Below are 20,349 nucleotides of genomic sequence, written 5' to 3' on the forward strand. Positions count from 1 at the left end.
GGCACAGGGGAAGAAATAGGGAGCGCGATCAACTCCAGCTACGACCGCTTTGTCCCCATCTCCGCTCCCTTCCCTGGCCGCCTCAGCGTGCTACATGGAGGAATTCTTGATTTTTCTCTCCTTATGGTTATTCCAGGGGGGTGCGGTGGTGCAGTGGGTTGGACCGGGTCCTGCTTTCTAGTGGGTCTGGGGTTCGAGTCCCGCTTGGGGTGCCTTGCAACGGACTGACGGCCTGTCCTGGGTGTGTCCCCTCCCCCTCTGGCCTTATGCCCTGTGTTGCCGGGTTAGGCTCTGGTTCCCCGTGACCCTGCATGGGACTAGTGGTTCAGAAAGCGTGTGTGTGTGTGTGTATGTATGTATAGTTATTCTCCCTTAAGCAAATGATTAACCTTGTTGTAGCTTACAAAGATTTTTACTGCCTCCAAGTGGCAACTGTTTCAGTGCAGGAAATGGAAAAAAGACCTCTCATCTTGCCTGGAAAAAGCAATATGCAAAAAGTGACCCAACTCAAGCCTCATTTCCTAGTAAGCGAGACAGAGATGGTGCACATAGTATCTTGGATTGTTTGTAAAATGTGTGATGTTCCTGCTGGATGGAGGGAATTGCAGACGGGGTGACAACAGCAAAACCAGCACTTTACTTTGTCAGTATAATATTCAGGCCGTCGTGTACAGAACATTGTCTGAAAGAGCTTGTCCGGAGCAGGGTTGTGGCAAGCCAGAGCCCAACCAGGCAACACAGGGTACAAGGCTGGAGGGGAAGGGGACACACCCAGGACAGGACGCCAGTCCAAGGCAGCCGAAGCAGGACTCAGCCAAACCCGCTGCACCCCCCTATCAGTATATCTTCAACTTATTACCATGGCATATTGTAATGCATTTAAATTTTTTTAGGGGAAAACTAAACATTGAACATATCTTGTTGAGTTAAAGATCTTTTGTAATTATTGTAACGGAATAACATTTCTATTTATTTGATTTGGGTCTAAAGCCTGTCCACTGATCTTTCATACTCCTACTGAGTTAGCAGAGCCTTGTTATCCCGCTGTACCACCAGCAGATGTAGACAAAAGCTGGGTTGTGTGTCACCGGTCAGCTTCTCCAAAGTGTCCCTTTCAGTGTTTTCCTGACCCCGCAAGAAGGGCTCTTGTGGACTTCTAAAAGACATACGTTGAAAAAAGTGTGTAGGGAGATCCTTCTCACACTGGGAACTTGTCAGATTTAAGTGAAAAAATAAATGAAAAGTAATCTGATTTTGAAATAACAGCATCTGTTTTTCCAAGGCAGTTCCAGCAGCTTCGACCTCTGATAAATTGAAGAACTAATAAATGTATATTTACATTTCCAATGAGTCCTTTAATATGTAATTTTCTTAGACATGTAGAGTAATAAAATTACTTAAAAATAGAATTTCAAAGAACTAACAGTTTGAAAAAGCCAAGAATTGATGGAATTATAGGTGCGTCAGTTGCAAAAACTGTAATTATTTAATGTAGCAGGGGAAGCAGTGTGAAATTACAACTGTGCATCCTGAAGAAAAAAGAAACTGCATCAGTAGAGATAAACAGGTGGTCAGACATCACAACTTTCCAACAAGAATCGATATAAGTTAACAGAACAGTTAATAAAAACCACAAAACAGTGGCTTGGAAAATGCCCACAGTTCAGTTCACACTACATTTATCTTTATTTATTTGGCAGACACTATTCTTCAGAGAAACATTCAACTCAGAGTAAACAAAAATGCATTTCACGACGTATGCCTCAACAGAAACCTACGTCTCTGAGGTTCTCAACCCTAGTGTTTTTTTGTTAGATTGTCTCTTAAACTTGGGTGTCTAAACCCAGGGGAGTGCAATACATTTAATCCCAAAATCATCAATGGGTCTACTCCCCAATACCTAAGAACAAGGAACGAATAGCCCAAACCAGACTGCTACATTTGTCTATCTCTGCCAGCTTGGTGGTCCCACTCACAAGAGGTACAAAATCAGAAGTACGAAGGTTCCGGCTCCAACCTGGTGGACTGAGCTCCCTCCTTCACAAGGCACTACTGAACCTTGATCAACATTCAAGAAGCATTTCAAAACCTATTTCTATCAGACTCTCTTTGCCCCCAATCTCCTGTGTGATCCACAAACATGTACTTTGTTATCTGTAAAAACAAGAAACTCTATATGCAACTACTCATGTAATATAACACTGATTTATACAGTCCAATGAGACAAACTGACTGCATCTAGATTTCTATTTCTGTTGGCATAATGCGTTGTTGTATTGTTTTCTCAGATGTGCATCGCTTTGAAAAAAGTTTCTACTAAATGAATAAATGGAAATTTAAGTAATGAGCACAAAACCTAGATCTGTGAGCAGTGAAAAAGGAATTTGACAGTCTTGTACCTTCTTTCCTGTATTTGTGTTTGTGTTTGATCAAAGCCAGAAAGAGTCCTGGAACCCAGATTTCTTGTCAATGCCATGTGGTAGAGAATGTGCAGTTGTGAACTCAACTCATGATAAGTCATGGAAGTCACTGGGACTAACTGCTTTGTTTCATGGTGTAATGGCCATGAACTGTGAAGTTATCTCAGGCAATCAGGTGCACACTGTGGTGCAAACATTGATTCCTCAAGGTGATGCCATAACGCAAGGCAGTAACTTCCCTCCAGGGACTGCCAGACAGGCTCAACAGCAATTTCATGAACACTGGGGTCCATATCTGTCATGGTTTCCCCAAATCTCCTCTATGAGTTGAATATTTGGGTGGTCCTTCTTGAAAGGATTGGAGTTCTTCTGAAGGCAGTAATTGACAGTTCTTATCTGTAGCTTTATTCCTGGGTTTGCCTGGACCCACTGTGTGGAGTGCCTTGTGGCAGACTGGCATCCCGTCCAGGGTGTGTCCCTTCCCCCCTTTGGCCTTGCTCCCTATGCTGCCGGGTAGGCTCTGGCTCGCCCCAACCCCTCTCGGGACGAGCGGTTGTAGACGTTGGCTGGTTGCTTCCTGTACTGTTCATTTCTGTTACTCAGCTAATAATATTTACCTCTGGCTTTACTTCTAGCACTCAGATCTCAGATTATTTTGGCAAATTATAAAAATGAAATGACAAAACTGTACTATAGAAGAAGTGACCACCTTAAAGATGTGAGATAATAGTGATATTCTGTATACTTTACTGTGGAAAGTTCCAGTCACATCATTAGCTTTTTTTCTGCACACTCCCCCCACCTTACCCACCGAGTGAGAACAGTTTTGGCTATTTTCATTCACGTGTCCAGTCAAGCGGATCGTGCACCTGCTGCTCTTGTGCTCCAGAGGGACTTTTTGTGCTTCGAAGTTCAAACCACTGAGACACATGCAAATACTGTGCCTTTCACAGTTGGGGAGGGGGGTTTCTAGAAGCACCCTAGAAGTTCTGTTATTGTACCACTTCATGCATCTTACAGCAGGTTTATTTAGGCCTGCATCCTTTGATTACCTTACTGGTCAAACTACTGCTTTTGCACAAATTTCAATATGTTTTTCATTTATTTTTCTGGATGGAACAGCTTTTCAGCAAGTAGTACTGACCTCCGTTTCTTCAGCCCCTGTGGTATCCACTTCTTCTCTGTACGCATTTCCTGTGTGTACAATTCCTCAAGGTGTCCAAGAATTTTTCCACATTCCAGGCACACTGTTCAGGTGAATTGTGGCTAAAGTGTTCTGTGGTGTGTAACTTTGTGAATCAGTGCACATACAGTACTAGTGAAAAGTTTGGACACCCCGATTGAATTTATTTTTCCAGAAGTTAACACATTTTGGTCTAAAGGTTTATGCCCAAATGCTTGACATTTGTCTAAGACAAATACATTTACATTAAGCTGACGCTTTTCTCCAAAGCAACTTATAATGTTAGGGTTACAATTATTACAGCTACAAATGTACAATTATTTACCCATTTACACAGCTGGGTAATGTTACTGGAGCAATTTAGAGTAAGTACCTTGCTCGAGGTTACTACAGCCAAAGGTGAGATCAAATCTGCAACCCTCGAATCCAAAGGACTGTCCTGCTTCACCAAATAGAATGAAGCTTATGTGCACATATGAATTTCTGTCCAAAACAAAAGTTTTAAATGTAAAAAGTATCCTCACTAGCAGTTCTCATTCCGAACTTCATTGAAATTTATAGTTGGAAAATGCCCCCTGACCTAACTTAGCAAAGATGGTTTAGGATGAGATAAGAGTGAAGGAAAACCAGCCAACGAGTGTTTTCCGCATGTGTGGAAACTTCAAGACTGCGGGAAAACCATCCCAGGTGACTCCTCACGAAGCTGGATGAGAGAATGTCAAGAGTGTGCAAAGCTGCCATCAGGTAAAGGGTGGACCCTTGAAACAACCTAAGACCACATTTGTGTTTTGGTCATATTTTGATGACTTCACTGTTCCAAAATGTAGAAATATGAAAAATAAAGACCCTTTCTTTGAACAGGTGTGTCCAAACTACAGGCGGCTGCTGATCTTTCGAGGAAGTTTCTGAACTTCGGTTGAGAAGTTTCATGGCAGCAGGTGCAGGGATGTGGGTGGGTGCAGTTTCACCTCTACGCATTATTTTAGCACAATTTACATTTCTTTCAATTCCCCTGAGTTGTAATAGAAAGACAGAAACCAGTGTTGCTGGTTCTTCATCTGATGATTATACAAAGCAGGTGTAAATGTGTGTGACGGTGTGAATAAGCAGGTAATTCAACTCCCCAGTGGTTTCTCAGCCTTACAGTCATCACACAGGTCCTGAGGAAGACTTGCTTAAACTGTATGAATCATGAAATATTCTGTTTTGCATTGTTAATTATGATGTTTGTTGTATAAACAGCCCAGTTAAAAAGATTACATATATTTTAGGTCAAGAGATACCTTGCAATACATTTTTGGAACAAAAAAGAAATCATAACCTCAGGGCCAGTGTTTTTCTTTTGAGGGTTTTTAATTGTGGAGGGAAGCAGAAGATTTAGAGTGTGTAGCTTGTATGTTCTTGGTTTATGTCTCAGGAGGGTCCAAAACGCAGTAGTCTTGAGTCATATGTAGTCTGAATAGCTTCAGTAAAATATCCAGTTGTATGAATGGACAAAATCTCCATTTTATGGAGATGGAAATGGAAGCATCAGCTAAGGCATTAATTAAATGTGACTGTTCTCTGACAGAAGAAGAGAAGCTGTTAGGTTCTCATTCTGACATCACACACACCCAAGGCACTGTGAGGCAGTCTGCTGCACCACTGTGCTGCTGTCAAGTTTACATTTATTCATTTAGCTGATGCTTTTCTCCAAAGTGGCTTACAGTGTTGAGGTTACAATTATTTATCCATTTATACAGCTAGGTAATTTTAGTGGAAAAATTTAGGGTGAGTACCTTCCTCAAGGGTACTGCAGCAGCAGGTAAAGCTTGAACCTGTGATCTTCAAATCTAAAGGCAACAGTTCTAAACACTACACTACTAGCTACCATGGTGAAATTGGCCTAATTCTGAGAAAGTAATAGATTCCAAAGGTAAACTTTTTCAATTCAGGAATTGAATTGATTGTGAGATTTTTATTTCAAATATTTTTAATTACAGGGGGTGCGGTGGTGCAGTGGGTTGGACCACAGTCCTGCTCTTCAGTGGGTCTGGGGTTCGAGTCCCGCTGGGGGTGCCTTGCGATGGACTGGCGTCCTGTCCTGGGTGTGTCCCTTCCCCCTCTGGCCTTACACCCTGTGTTACCAGGTAGGTTCCGGTTCCCCGTGACCCCGTATGGGACAAGCGGTTCTGAAGGTGTGTGTGTGTGTGTGTGTGTGTGTGTGTGTGTGTGTGTGTATTTTTAATTACACTGAAACAGCAAAAAAAGTGAACCTTGTTATAAAGTAAATTTGCTTGACACATTATTTTACTCGAATGTGACTGGAAATACAAAAGCATCATTGCAACTTCAGCTCCTTGTCACTTTTCTATAATACATCTTGTACATATTATGTTACAAATAATACAGCAGAGTTTTTTTCTATAATTGTACTGGATTCTTCAGATATACATTTTATGGAAATGCTAATGGTTGCTAATTTGCTCCGCTTCTTCTTCACTTTGATGTTGAAATCACTGCTTCACCTGAAATAAATAATTGGAACACAAATTAGACACAAAATATACAACAAAACATTTTACTAGGAAGACTGAGTTTAAAAACCCTGGGCCAAGACAGCAACGTGTGAGTGGATAAGATGTCATTGCATTAAAACTCTGGAGATGAACACAAGCTGTACCTGGTGCAGGCTGACAAAGGCACCGTATACTAAAGTGAAGAGGAAGAGGATGATGAAGGAGAGGGCCGTGTACCACGGGCTGTCGGACTCATTCACGTCCGAAATGGCCTCGTCCACACACACTTCGGGGTATTTCTCTTCCTGTCCCACTGGGGTCAGAACAAACAGAGTTAGACTCTATATGGACCCCTTCTCAAGGAACACTGTACTAGTCTCACCTCGTTAAGTATAAACGCCCTCCAAAAACACAAAGATGCGCACATGATCACAACTCCTAGACACTTTTCGGGAACATGCATGATGGTTCCCGTACACAATGACACAGACACACTTTATAAATGTGCACTGTGAAAAGATGGGTACTGCCTACAAAAACGCAACACGTAACAGAGCGCAGGTTTGTCCGTAAGCAGGACAGTCAAAGATGTGAAAACATGTAGTTTGTCAGTGACTGCAACACACACGTGACAACAGCAGCTTGACAGGCAGTAACTGTTCACACAAATGAGGTGGGAGTGTTGTTTTTGTGTGTGATGCCATTTCACAGCACTGCACTTTTTGTGTCCTCAGAATTTCACTTTTTCAGTACTTATATTCTGTGCCTTTATTTTTATGTTTTACAGCTTCGGTGAGAGAGTGATCCATCATCACGAATTCTTGGCAATAAGATATTTGATATCTGTAATGATACTTAATATTAATATTCATTTTGATTTTTTAATGGGTTTTTTTTTTTTTCTGTGCAAACATTTTTTATATATATTGACATCTCCATCTCGATAAGTTTTCTGGGATGAAGCTTTGTTCTGACATATACATTATATATGCTAATTTTTTTCATATACATTTGATGTTCATATAAATGCTTTATGTTGCACTGATATAATCCCAAGAACATGAATTAAATGTTAAAGACAATAATTCATAAGTATGTTCATTGAAACTAATTATAAATTTGCATTTGTTGGAAATCTGGCTTTGCTCCTTATATTTTAAAATTGCCTTTCTACGAGGTGTATCAGGTTAAATCTCCACATATCTCAGCTTCTGCACAGAAAACATACTGTCCCATTTGCAGTAACTTTTATTTTTTTTTACTGACAGCAGTTTCTTTTAGTAAAATCGTGCTCGTCTAAGGCGTGCATTTCCATAGCAGCACAGCTACAAGCCATCAGACAAAGGCAACACAACAACATGAAGGCAAACTAATACAATAAACATGTGGGAAAAGGGTACATCAGTCATAATTCACAAAACAACAGGACAGGAAATCCGTCAACATGTTCACCACACAACATACAGAGACAATACAAACATCTACTTTGGTCTAATTACATCAGGGCGTTGAGCTTTACATCTCATTTTAAGGTGTGTAAATTTGCCTAGAACATTTAGAAAATAAGAACACCACAAAAGCATGTTAATTTATATTTTGGGACCAGTACAGAACACCAAAAAGGAACTTCACACACTATTACGTGAAATATTGTCCCAAAAGCGCTCCATGGAGTAAGTAGCTCATTGATTAGTTAATTAAAAATTGGGTTTGAACAACTCGACAAAGACATCTGAAACACTACGAACAGGACAACACGGAGAAGACATTTGCAAAGTACACAAGGTACGCGAGGCAGGGTGTCTGCCGCACTGGGTGAACAGGAACCACATGAAATCTACATTTCCAAGCCCACTATGACTCCAATCAGTAGTTCTAAAGCACTAACTCTACATGACTTTCCCAAAAATCTTGCTTGTTACACCAGTACATCTTCTGACTGTGGTTGTTGCTCACCCACAAACTGTCACACTATGATATTTCTGTAGGGCATTCAAATGAATTACCATGTGATTTAGAAGTGCTTTTAGAAATAGGGCTCTCATTACTCTTCAAGAAGGAGTGTGCAGCGGCACAACTGAAGTTTATGCCTTTGTCCCAATCATCTCTTGAGATGCTAAAGATGCTGGTGACAAAGTTAAAGCTGCCAGTTTTCACTGGCTCACCAGTTAGGCCTTCTTCGTATGATCCTTCACCCTTCTTCCATGCAACATAAACGTCACTTCCAAAGGAGACATTCACCAGGCAGACCAACTGCAACCATTTCTTGTCATTTCTTTTCACGTTTTGATCCCGTGGCGCAAAAATGGAGACATCGGGATTCGAAAAGTCTGTAACGAGCGGTTGATAGACAAACACACAGGATGATAAATAGGTGAAAAGCCAAAAGTCTTTGATAAACAGATTAATATTTTTCCTTTTCATGTCCACATTTATTAGTGAATTCTCTCATTTTGTATTGTCAGCTATTTCAGTTTAGAGGCATGTAATAATGACGTAAATGGACCAGGAAGGATAAATAAATGTACATGCACCCTTCATCAAGATACTTATGAATTGGCTCTAACAAATACATACAGCTGTATACATCAGTAGAAATTAAAGTCATTTGATACTATACAAAGAAAAAATAGTTGAACCACATAAAAGCATGAAAAAGCTTTTCTTTATTTTTTTTGGAGTTCTGCTGGTAGAAGAAGTTTTCTGCTAGAAGAACCAGTAGATGTGCTATGTGTTATACATGTGAATCCTCGTATAGCTTTGTGCATAATTAGGCCCCAAATGGAAACAATTTATTGAGCTGTTTAATGAACCGTCTTGAAGTGACTTACCTCCAGTTTTGGCTTTGATAGTCTTTCTGAGACGAGGACCGTTTTTCTGCATGACAGAGCATTCCACGGATTTTGCGGATTCCCACTCATCTGCTCTGATAGACAGGAGGCTGCTCTTTCTTAGTGGATTACTTTCTTTCTGGTCTGTTCCTTTTTTTTCTGCTGAATTCACCTTCCAGGTAATCGTGGCATTATGAACATCTGCCTCATTTTCCCCAGTGACAACACACTCCAGCACAGCCTCTTTTTCATTGAACAGCTCTTTTGCTCTCGGATTTTTCAGAATCACATTCAGGCAGGATTTTTCTGAGAATGACAGGGTGAAAGAGGACATAGATTAGAAATGTGAGTAATAGTAGGTCTATGACGCAACCCCAAAATGTTCCCGTCTACTCTGAGCTTGCAGTCTCCAAGGAAAGAGTTAGTTCTTTTAGGGTGTGTGTCAGTTACTATTTAAGGGTTCATTTTAAACTTAAGGTTTAGGTAATGAGCTGATAAAAAACCTAGAGTTTGTTTGCAGAGGCTGGAACAGAGTATTTACATTACAGACTGCCCTGTGATGAGCTTGCATCCTCCTTAAGGTGTACCCTGCCTCATGACCTGTGTTACCGCAACCCTGCACTGGAGAGTGGTTACTGAAGGATGGATGGATGGATTAACATTTATCAATTTGCAGGTGCTTTTCTCAAAAACAATGTACAACTACAAGCACACAACATGGCATTAACCAGAAATGTTTCAGTACAGACATATCAAAGCACAATTTACAAGTCTTTTTTGACACAATTCTTTTATAATATTTTTTCTTCTAGTTGAAGTTGGAGAATTAGCCCAGCTACTGAGAAAAACTAAAGCTCAAGTTATGTTTAAAGGATATTTGGTTTTTCAGAGTACAGTGGTTTGTTTTTAAGACTTTTGTACTGGTCTGTGAATTTATGAGTTTTATAACAGACACTGGCTTCCAGGATGTATGGAAAAACTAATGCAAGTGCATGTTTATTTATTAGAAATGCAGTTCTTGCATTAGCATTGGACATCAGCTGACTTTGCCATGTATGAAGCAAGAGCAAAATGGGTGAGAAGAAGCTAGATGATTTCACACTGCCATATATTGTATAGCTGAGGACCAATGTGAAAATTATGATTTTTCATTAAATAGAAAAGGCAGATCTTGTCATTTGAAGGCATCCAAGCTTGAATCCCAGAAGGAAGCCCTTTTAATTTAAAGCAGCTTTCTGAAACAGCACAATGTCTAAGACAAAATATGTGAAATATGCCTATGTGAAAATATGTCTTTCATGGAGTCTGTGACCCACTCAATTTACACCTCCCTGCTAGTTTGAAGAGCAAAAAGCTAAAGCGAGCAAAGCAGAATTATTATTTTCAATAGTTGCCAACAGTTACAAAGATGTTGACTAAAACAGCACCCTAATGCCTTTCACTTTAATGTTGTAAATCAGAACACCTACCAAACTTCTGCACACTGTAATTCTGATGGAGATTTAGATGATTTTCCCACACCCTTATCATCACAACCTTTTTGAGTAAAACACCACTTCATGTTTCTTAACACAGGAGACAATTAACTTTTCATATTTCTTAGTGGGAGGGTGCGGTGGCGCAGTGGGTTGGACCACAGTCTTGCTCTCCGGTGGGTCTGTGGTTCGAGTCCCGCTTGGGGTGCCTTACAACAGACTGGCATCCCATCCTGGGTGTGTCCCCTCCCCCTCTGGCCTTACGCCCTGTGTTACCGGGTTGGCTCCGGTTCCCCGCGACCCCGTATGGGACAAGTGGTTCTGAAAATGTGTGTGTGCATTTCTTAGTGGCTCAAGCGATCAAATTCAATAATAGTTACATTCGAAGGGTCAGATGAGTATAAAACAGCTGATTAACAATTTTTTATGCTGCTTGTCACCAGTGTCCAGCTTTTTTATGCTTCTTGTAGAAAGTGTGGATTTGTACAGAGCTTGCTCCTGCTGCACTTTTTTTTAACTTTACATTGCTTAGGTCCCACAAATTTTTCAGAAGCTGACACATAGAGGCGAAGCAAAATAGACGAAAAGCCAAACAGGACTACATGCTCTTCAGTTCATCACTTTGTATTAATTAAAATTCCATTTGTTTCAGAAGGTTGAGAAATATCACAATATTAACGGTGAAACTGGATGTCAGTGTTAACTCTTAAGGTGCTGTATTGTTTTCCTAATTTAACATTAACACACACACACACTATCTGAACCACTTGTCCCATACAGGGTCACAGGGAGCCAGAGCCTAACCCGGCAACACAGGGCAAAGAGCTGGAGGGGGGAGGGGACACACCCAGGACGGGACGCCAGTCCGCCACAGGGCACCCCAAGCAGGACTCAAACCCCAGACCCACCGGAAAGCAGGACCCGGTCCAACCTACTGCGCCCCCCCCCCAATTTAGCATTAACTTCTGATAAACAGAAAATTAGATCATTGGCTAATTTGATCATCGCCACTATAACTTTACTACTTGATTTTATTACTTATTTCTAACTAAGTTTGTTTGTAACATAATGTTATTGCTATTTTTGATACACCATATATATTCTTCTGAATTGCTTTTTTGAATTACGAGAGAATGTACAATGTTCCGCAGAAAGATGATGAAAAATGATTACATGAAAAAAGAGAAAAGCCTTACGTGGTGGAACTGGAGTCGGCTTCACTTCCTCGGTTTTCTGGCCTCCCGGGTACACTGCAGTACACTTGTAGGACTTCTCCCCACCGAAGTCTGCGGCTTTGACCTGCAGTTGACTGACCGCACTGTAGGTGGCGCCGCTCTTCACCGACGGGTACTGCAGGAAGTCGGACACCGAGTTGCCTCCCGCGTCCGTCCACTTGAAGGTGACCGAGTCCGCCGGGAAGTAGCCGCTGGCGAGACAGCCGAGACTGAGCAGTTCAGCAGCATCGCCTCCCGAGCCGCAGGGCGACAGGCCGAACACGGAGGTCGGAGCCGTTTGTGCTTCTGCGGAAACACACGGAGACGCTGGACACTGTGACTGTGTTCGAGCGGCGGCCCCTTCCTTCCTCACCCGGAAAAGACCGGTGTTACTGCAGTGATCAGCGCTGATTTTCACTCCTCCAGACCCGCACTACTATATAATTCTAATAAATATGGCCCGAAACTGTGAGTCCCAAGGCAAAGTGCGGCTTTTTTCTCACAGACAGAAATGAGAAAATACTGTTAATCAAATGTCACTCTCTGCTTTGGTCATTTAAGTCACAAAACCATGAGGTATCTACGATATTTTAAACATCTAGACGCCGGTACAACACAGAGTGCTAAACATTTCTTGTTTTGTTCGAGAATTTGTGACATAAATAAGCTTCGACCTCTCATGATTTCTACTTTTTTGCTGTTTTAGTCATAGGACGAAGAGCTTTAAATACAGCAGAGAAGAATTTGTCTTGTGAGAAAAATAAAGCGGCGCGTCGATCGTGCGGCCAGTTGTGTGGAAGAAGACGCTCGGAGGCGGAGGAGCGGGTTGGACGGTGACGCGCTGGAGCGAGCAGGAGGCAGGAGGTTATAATAAAAAAAAAACGATTATTAAAATGTTAATGCATGTTTTCATGTTCTCTTTTTTTTACAAGCCTTATTTGATAAAGTTATCAATAATACACAACTAAAACAATACATTAAAATCCACAATCAAACAAACCCAACACCATTATAGCTGGTCAACAAGTTACTAAACAACCATTATATAAAATACATTGTCAAGACAAAGTCTTTCCCATAACAATCCAGCAAATTTTTCGATTTAAAACGCGCCCTTTGCGGGTCTAGCCGTGTTTCCACGGGTTTTAAACAGCTAAAATACACACATGGATTGATTATGGTGCACAGTTTAAGCGCGTTGCCAAATATAATCCCTAAACTAAACCACACAATGCAGCGATTATTTGTAGTGAAAGACCGGCTCTTCAGGTACCTAAATATCTTTTTAAACAGTGAAATAACAAGTACATTGTTAGCTGTAAAATATTCGTTCAGTGCAGAGAAAGTCCCTGAAGCCTTGACAAGTTTGTCTAACGACAGCACAGTCTAGTGAAAATATTATAACAAGGATTTGTCATTTTACCTGAGTCTCACGTCCCCAGAAATGTCTCCCAATTCGTTGCACAGGGATTTTTACACACTGACTAATTTTTCTAATTTATCAAGCGTTGATTTTCACATGCCATTTTTCGCACATGTTCCCTCGGCAGTCTCCTGTCTTTTCCAATGTTTAAAACATACATTTGTACTTCTGTTAAGGCCGTACAGTCGAGTCATGTTTTTCGCAGTCTCTGAAACGCGCGGTCGCAGTTTTTTTTCACGTTTTAATTACTTTGCGGTGAAATGTGCAAACTGGACACTGCGCACTGGTGTATATATGGATCATTATTATTTTTACGGTTTATTCCAAAGAGTAATGCAATTCTAATGTTCATAAATGTGTTCATTATATACGTACTATTATTTTCTACATTATGGTAGCATAGGCTACACCATACGCGGTTTCTGTGGTTACCCGTTATTTCTGTTTTTTTTTTTTTGTATTATTTTCAGAACCCTCACGGCCCGCCTGACCTGCACTGCAGCAAAGGACTTCAGAAGAGCAGCTGAGTGCTTCTCTTTTCTTTTTCACATCTTTTACTGGGAAAAAAAATGAAATTCTCTCCTTTCCTTTTTATTACGAATAAGTTTTCACAAAATTTGCGATGTATTTTCTCCGCTTGATGTTGTTGCATTTTATTGAGAGTTTATTACTATAAGTCTTTTCATCTTGGTAGGTTTAAGTTCATTAGTGTACATGCAGAGCAGAAAAAAAGATCAGTCTGCTGGATCTCTGAAGTCTCTAAAAGCAGCAATACCTAATTAAGTAAATACACTATAATATATAGTGTAATGAGACAATTTGATAGTAATGAGACAAAATAGTGAGATAATGAGGCAAACCCCCCAACACTCCGTTTCACGTATTTCTGCGGTGTTTTGTCGCAATCGGTAAGTCGTTGCTGTTTGAAGGCGTTTTCCTTCTTACTCGATATCCGTCTGTCCCGTTAAACATTTAAATATCCTCACTGTTCACTGTCAATTGTCTGGAAAGTTTTAATAAAAATCGGAGCGAAATGACACGATTTTCCTGCTCTTCAGTGTTTAATGGAGTATTAGGCTCTGAAGTTTATGGAGTTTTAATACACTACTAGTCCCTTACAGAAACGCAGAAAAACACTGGGGAAACAGTAGAACAGAAAGAATTCAAACAGTGAAACATAATGAAAAGTGAGAGTTTGGAGAAACTTACCGGTGGTGACGGTGACTTGTGTCCCCTTTCCCCAGTAGTCAAAGTAATCACAGTGCTGCGGGTCCCTGTAGCGCCTCTACAATAACCCTCTTCATCACAGCTCCTGCAGCAAGGGTGTAAGTGTGTAAAATGCTCCACTGGAAAGTCAACTGAACAAGCTAAAGATGTGTCAAATTCCTTGGTGAAATGTAATAATTCCATTATAAATATTCACACTGAGTTCTTGATGCAGGAGTCCACTGCAGTTCCATCACTGATGGAGTTTTATCAGTTTAGACAAAAATTCTTAGGCTACATTTTCACTGTTATAATTATTTCCTTTCAGTAAAAAATCATATGAATATTGGAGACATTTCTGCATATTCAGCTATTGTTGGAAGTGCTTTGCATGAGAGCTGAGGTTGTTGTAAGAGTGTGTATCACTGTGTCACCCCAGCCACCCACAGTAGTTTAATTGTGAGATAAACTTGCACAAAAACTTTGCGTCCTTCCTGTGTCTTTCATTTCATGCAATGAAGTTGCCATCCAAGGTTAAAACACTAAAATGAATCTAACGTAATTTTTAATGAGAAATTATAAGTAAATTGGATAAAGGTGTGTTTGAGCAACTGTCTGTTCAGTTTTCACTCCATGAAGTGACAGTGATCTTTTAGACACTTCCAGAACAAACCTGATAGTGGATCTACATCATCTGAACCGCTTGTCTCATACAGGGTCGCAGGGAGCCAGAGCCCAACCCGGCAACACAGGGCATAAGGCTGGGGGGGGGGGGGGGGGGGGCACACCCAGGATGGGACGCCTGTCCGTCGCAAGACACCCCAAGCAGGACTCAAACCCCAGGCCCACCAGATAGCAGGACCCGGACCAACCCACTGCACCACTGTGCCAACGCGCCCCCCCCATTGATAGCGGATCTAATGTTTAATTTAATTTAAAGGTAACTTATTGTCAAAGCTACTGCATTAAATTTAAGCTTAATGTTATTTAGAAATGGCCTGAACCATGACTGTATATTTCTCTGTACAGGGACTCTGAGAAGTTTTTGTATGGCCTGTAATCACTGTGGGTACCATATATGTACACAGTGCTACACAGCAACACAAAAACCTGTCCCCCTTCTAACTGCAGCTACAGGATGAACGCTGACCTGTAAACAGCTCTGAAACGGGGATTTAAATATCTGAAATTGCTGATATTTCCATATGAAGCAACATGACTAGTATTTACAATAAGTACAATGAAATGCTTTTTTGATCAAAAGTGAGTTGAAGTGCCAACATTCCACTGATTTTTCTAATTTCATGTTTTGGTGGCCATTTTTCATATTTTAGCATTTTAATAATACTATGTTACATGTTAAGAAATAAATCCGTGAAATTAAGGTGACCTTTTCTAAAAAGAATAATGATCCTTGTTGGTGCAAAAAACACTGGTACTTAGAGGAACAACACAAAATTTATTAAACCATATAAACTTCTACAGCTTATACAACACAGATTCAGTGTTTCCTTTTAAAGCTTTATTCCATGCAGTGCACACTTTCATGATATTATCCTCTTCTCTTCTCCCTTGTGGTAACCCCCCCATTGGTATCCTTCATTGTTGGGGTTTTCAGTCACCACTAGTAGCCAAGCCATCACTTTGTGTCCCACTGCAATCGGTCTCAGATAACAGGAAATGTTCAGTTTCTCCTCTTACTTGTTTCCATCGGCATTTGGCAGAGGAGGATGCGCACGTTCTGGGTTCCGAGTCAGCTGTGCTTCCTCAAGCTTGTTTTCTTTGGAGCTCGAGTCTAGCATGCTCCCTAGATAGACTGACCGAGGGCTTCGACTGAAGAGAAGGTTCCACCTCGATGAATAGATCAGTGCTCTGCAGTGCTGTGTCTTCATGAGGAGATCCTGTTCATGAGGCCAAAAACCATTGCTTCAGTTGTTAGTGAGAGATGCAGACACACGATGTACATTTAAGGCTTTACTCCACACAGTGCACCCTTTCAAGATGACACTGTCTTGTGCTCTTTGCCCTGATGGTAATCTTAGATCCCCTTTTCCTAATGATACCATTTCACTGCACACCTACAGAAAAGCAGGCACAATGGGACAGTTACAGAAAAGACAATGTAATCTCAAAGGTAGCATTGAATCCCTGTCTTCTTGTGTATACCAACTAGGCCTCTGCAGTTCACCTCAGCAGGACACACATGCATAGAAGTAGAAACTATTTTAGAAACAGATTAATAATAAGACAGGAAAAAGCAGTGAGTAAGAAGTGTGCATGAGTTATTAAGGTATGTTGGCAAAAATAACATTAAAGTTGCTTTTTTAAATGTTTTTGTTTAAAAAGTCCCCTTTAATTGAGAAAACCCTCATGAATCAATGCAAATTTCCCCGATGAAGTATGCATACCAGTATTGTAATCATATGTGACAAGGATAGTGGACATAAGGAATGGTGACAATGACAATGATCCACACTGTGTAGGCACCTTGGTCCTTAAGATCCCGAAACATCTATTTTGCGATGGACACTGGTAATAAATGGTATGGGAGTAAAAACACTGACGGTGCCAAAGCAGTTCTGTTTGATTTATAAAATCAATTCTCAGTAATTATGTGTTATGTGTTTGCATAGGTGTAGGTGCAGGATGTGATGTCTTCATTTAATCCCAGAGTGAAGACTCAGCAGCACTCATTTTGCATGTGTTGTTTTAGTTGAAAGTGGGGTGCGGTGGTGCAGTGGGTTTTTAACAATGCCGAATGCATGCACAAAAAATGTATATATCTGAAGCAACTGGTGAAATACAATGCTTAAATAACACTTTGTAAAAGGTGATAACAGGAAATGATGTCAGGAGTTTTTGAAGAAGCAGTATTTGCATCTTCAAGATGTTAAAAACTGAAAATCTCACAGCTTCAAACATAACTGAGCTAATAAACTTTTTACAGATATTCGCTGTATCTTGTAGTAGCTTAATCACTCTGTAAAAGTCAGATGTGTGGAAGGGTTATAGATCCAGGCCTCTTTTTTATTAGTGGTTTACCCTGTTCTTCCTAGATGGAGATTCAATTCACACACACACTGTCTGAACCGCTTGTCCCATATGGGGTCGCGGGGAACCGGAGCCTACCCGGCAACACAGGGCATAAGGCCGGAGGGGGAGGGGACACACTCAGGGCAGGACACCAGTCTGTCAATGTTTATTCACTGCTTTGAAATTCATTTAAAAATTCTTGATCACTGCATAAGACTTCCAGTTGGTGTTGGTAGGAACTGATAATATTAGCAGTTATTGCTCTGGTTTAACAAGGGGGTGCTATTTTGAATAGAAAAAATGCAGTCTGGGTAATTAAGTGTCAGGCTTCCAGGTCTTTTCAGTGAAATGGTTTACGTGGCTCCTTTCACCAAAAACTGTTGGATCAATTCATTCCCAACTGCTTTGTCATTCAGTTTGATCTCAGATGTTTTTGTTGTCCTTCAGTGTGAAGATTTGTGACATATTGGTTTTATTTTACATGTTGCACCTTGGGTTCATTTGACATTGGGGGTGGAGAACAAAATACTTAATATACCATGTATATTAAACTTAAACTTTACAAAAAATTCAGAATTCCCTTTACAGTACATATTGGCATTATGGAATTCAGTGTATTACAATATCATAACCATGATTTTCTGTGCTGGAAAGAAAGGTGTGACATAACTGCCAGAGTTAATATATCATTTTACATGATTTCCTTTCAGTACAAGAATGCCATCCTGTGGTATATTATGGCAGTGACATTGCAAACTGGACACTAAAAACACCCAGTAAAAGATACAGTTGGACACTGTAGCATCTTCCAGCTTCAGGCTCTTCAGCTACCGGTGCAGCGTGAAACTGTCTTTGGTGATGGAGAACTGGCCCTGGAAGGATTCTGAGAAGGTTGTGTCAGTACCAGTGTAAATGACCCTAATCCACTGCAGTCCTCTCCCTGGTGGCTGACGGTTCCAGTGCATCCAGTAACTGCTTACGAAGAAACCACCTACTGTTCAGAATAGTTTCAGAGCCTCTAGGTCTCTTCACCACTGCCTCAGAAGAGGTGAGGGATTTCCAGTAAACTGCTGGAAAAAACAGTGGGGCAAAATGGTCTGAACAAGACAATGTGTACTGATCTGTAAATTACTGTAATAGGAAAGGTATTTTATCTTACATGAAACTTAAAATGAATATGCTAAAATCAACCACTAACACACGTAATACAGCCCGCAAGAAGGATTGTAATTTCCTGATCGATACTTAACATATATATTAAGTTGTATTCCTTCACATCGTAATAAAGTTACAGTAAGAGAAGAGCAGACAGTGGATGGTGGAGCTGCTGTCTCCAGTTAAGGCGGGTAACATAATGTACATATAGTGAACTAATACATAATGTAAATAACTTGTACAAATTCTCAGAGGCAACTCTTATGCAGTTTGTGTTCCCATGATGTGATCTTTTGCTTGTTTACTCTTTTTCAGTTATTTACTTGATTTACTCTAAAATATTTAATTGAACCTGAGTTCTGAAAATGGTCAGTCCTCAACATAAATTAATGAGCTGGAAGACTGAGTGAGTGATTTATTAAACGGTGCAACATTTCGAAACAATTCTATGAAATCTTTGATTTGGGTAATATAAAATGTTGTTATTGGAAGTTCATTGTGGGATTCTAAAAAAGGGGCAAACATTAGGCTTGAAGCCACACGTTAAACAGAAAGGTTGAGCTCTCAAAGTATTAACGGATGTTAGAATGTGATTAAAGAATCAAACTAAACCAGAAAAAAACAATGCCAAAAATCACTCATCTACCTTTCAGTGGTAAAATGAAAAATGTAAATGTATATTTTCTTCTTCATAAGTGCTTCAACGAACCTGAATGACAGGGTGAGCTTATTCAGTCTTGAATTTAGGGATTTAAAATAGAAACTGCAGACAAAAATGTAACTTCAGTCTCCATTCATCATGTTCAGTTCTTTGTTGAAACTTCTAGAACACTTCCAGGTGGACATCAAGAACAAGACAGTGCTCCAGAGACACACTTCAGTGAACCTCAGTGTGAGATGTACTGGAGCAGTTATTGTACACCACTGCAATGTCTCCACTCACTGTGTATCTCGCACAGTAATAAACTGCAGTGTCTTCGTCCTTCAAGTTGTTCATCTGTAAATACAGCTGGTTCTTGTTGTTGTCTCTGGAGATGGTGAATCTGCCTTTAAACGAGCTGCCATAGTCTATGCTGCTACTGTCATCCTTAATTTCACAAGTCCATTCCAGTGGCTTCCCAGGAGGCTGTCGGATCCAGCTCATCCAGGAGCTACTGAAAGTGAAGCCAGAGGCCGTACAGGTGAGTCGATGAGATTCTCCAGGCTTTTTAACTGCTGCTTCAGACTGAGTCAGTGTCTGACCAGCAACACCTGTGGAAAAAAATAAACATTAAACCTCCATCTCAGTACTCAAGAGCAGACACAGGTTATATGTGTCATTAAAATGTACCTGTTAAGCATGTTGTCATTATGAGGAGAGCAGTTAAGAAGGTCATGGTGGATGTGTGTGACTGTAGTAAAATGTCAGTTAGAGCAGCCAGATCTCGGCGTTCGTTCCCTCTTTGCTCCATGCACAGATATAAATGTAGAAGGAAGAGCTCAGTTTGCATGAACTCCTCCCTCTGACTGGACAGGTGACACTGAGTTTAAAAGGAGGATTCAGAGCTGTAGGCAGGTCCACATGGAAGGTTTCACAGCACACAGTTCATCCTCATTGTACTTCATCATTACTGTCACATGGATATAATATTCTGTAGAGGTGGTTCGACTGTATCCTTTTACTGTCCTCCTAGGTAGTAGCCTCACCAGCCTGTCTCCAAATACGACTACTACACCCCTACAATAGCCTCCAGACCACTACAATTTCAGATAAGCAGTTATGGACAGTGATTGATTAATAGCATTTGATCCAAGCCAAACCCATTCTTAGTTAAGAGCAATAGTGTTTGGTAATTATGAACAAAATTAATGAGTTAATTCTGTGTCATAATTATGGATTTGGAGTTAGCAATCGTAAATTATCTATTATTG

The 20,349-nt window shown here is 40.6% G+C and overlaps 1 protein-coding gene across 1 annotated transcript in view; it reads right to left on the reverse strand.

Annotated features, from left to right (window-relative positions):
• Window positions 1-6,098: 6,098 nt before the first annotated feature.
• LOC108930865 (immunoglobulin gamma-1 heavy chain-like) overlaps window positions 6,099-20,349 on the reverse strand; it is a 33,797-nt gene continuing 19,546 nt past the window's right edge. Inside the window, exons 3-8 of the mRNA XM_029250420.1 lie at window positions 14,254-14,327; window positions 11,604-11,927; window positions 8,933-9,265; window positions 8,108-8,431; window positions 6,266-6,414; window positions 6,099-6,110 (exon numbers count right to left, since the gene is read on the reverse strand). Of these exons, the coding sequence (XP_029106253.1) occupies window positions 6,099-6,110; window positions 6,266-6,414; window positions 8,108-8,431; window positions 8,933-9,265; window positions 11,604-11,927; window positions 14,254-14,327 (1,216 nt within the window). The remainder of the gene's footprint in view (window positions 6,111-6,265; window positions 6,415-8,107; window positions 8,432-8,932; window positions 9,266-11,603; window positions 11,928-14,253; window positions 14,328-20,349) is intronic.

The sequence above is a fragment of the Scleropages formosus genome, chromosome 3 (assembly GCF_900964775.1).
Source record: "Scleropages formosus chromosome 3, fSclFor1.1, whole genome shotgun sequence".
Classification (NCBI taxonomy): Eukaryota; Metazoa; Chordata; class Actinopteri; order Osteoglossiformes; family Osteoglossidae; genus Scleropages; species Scleropages formosus.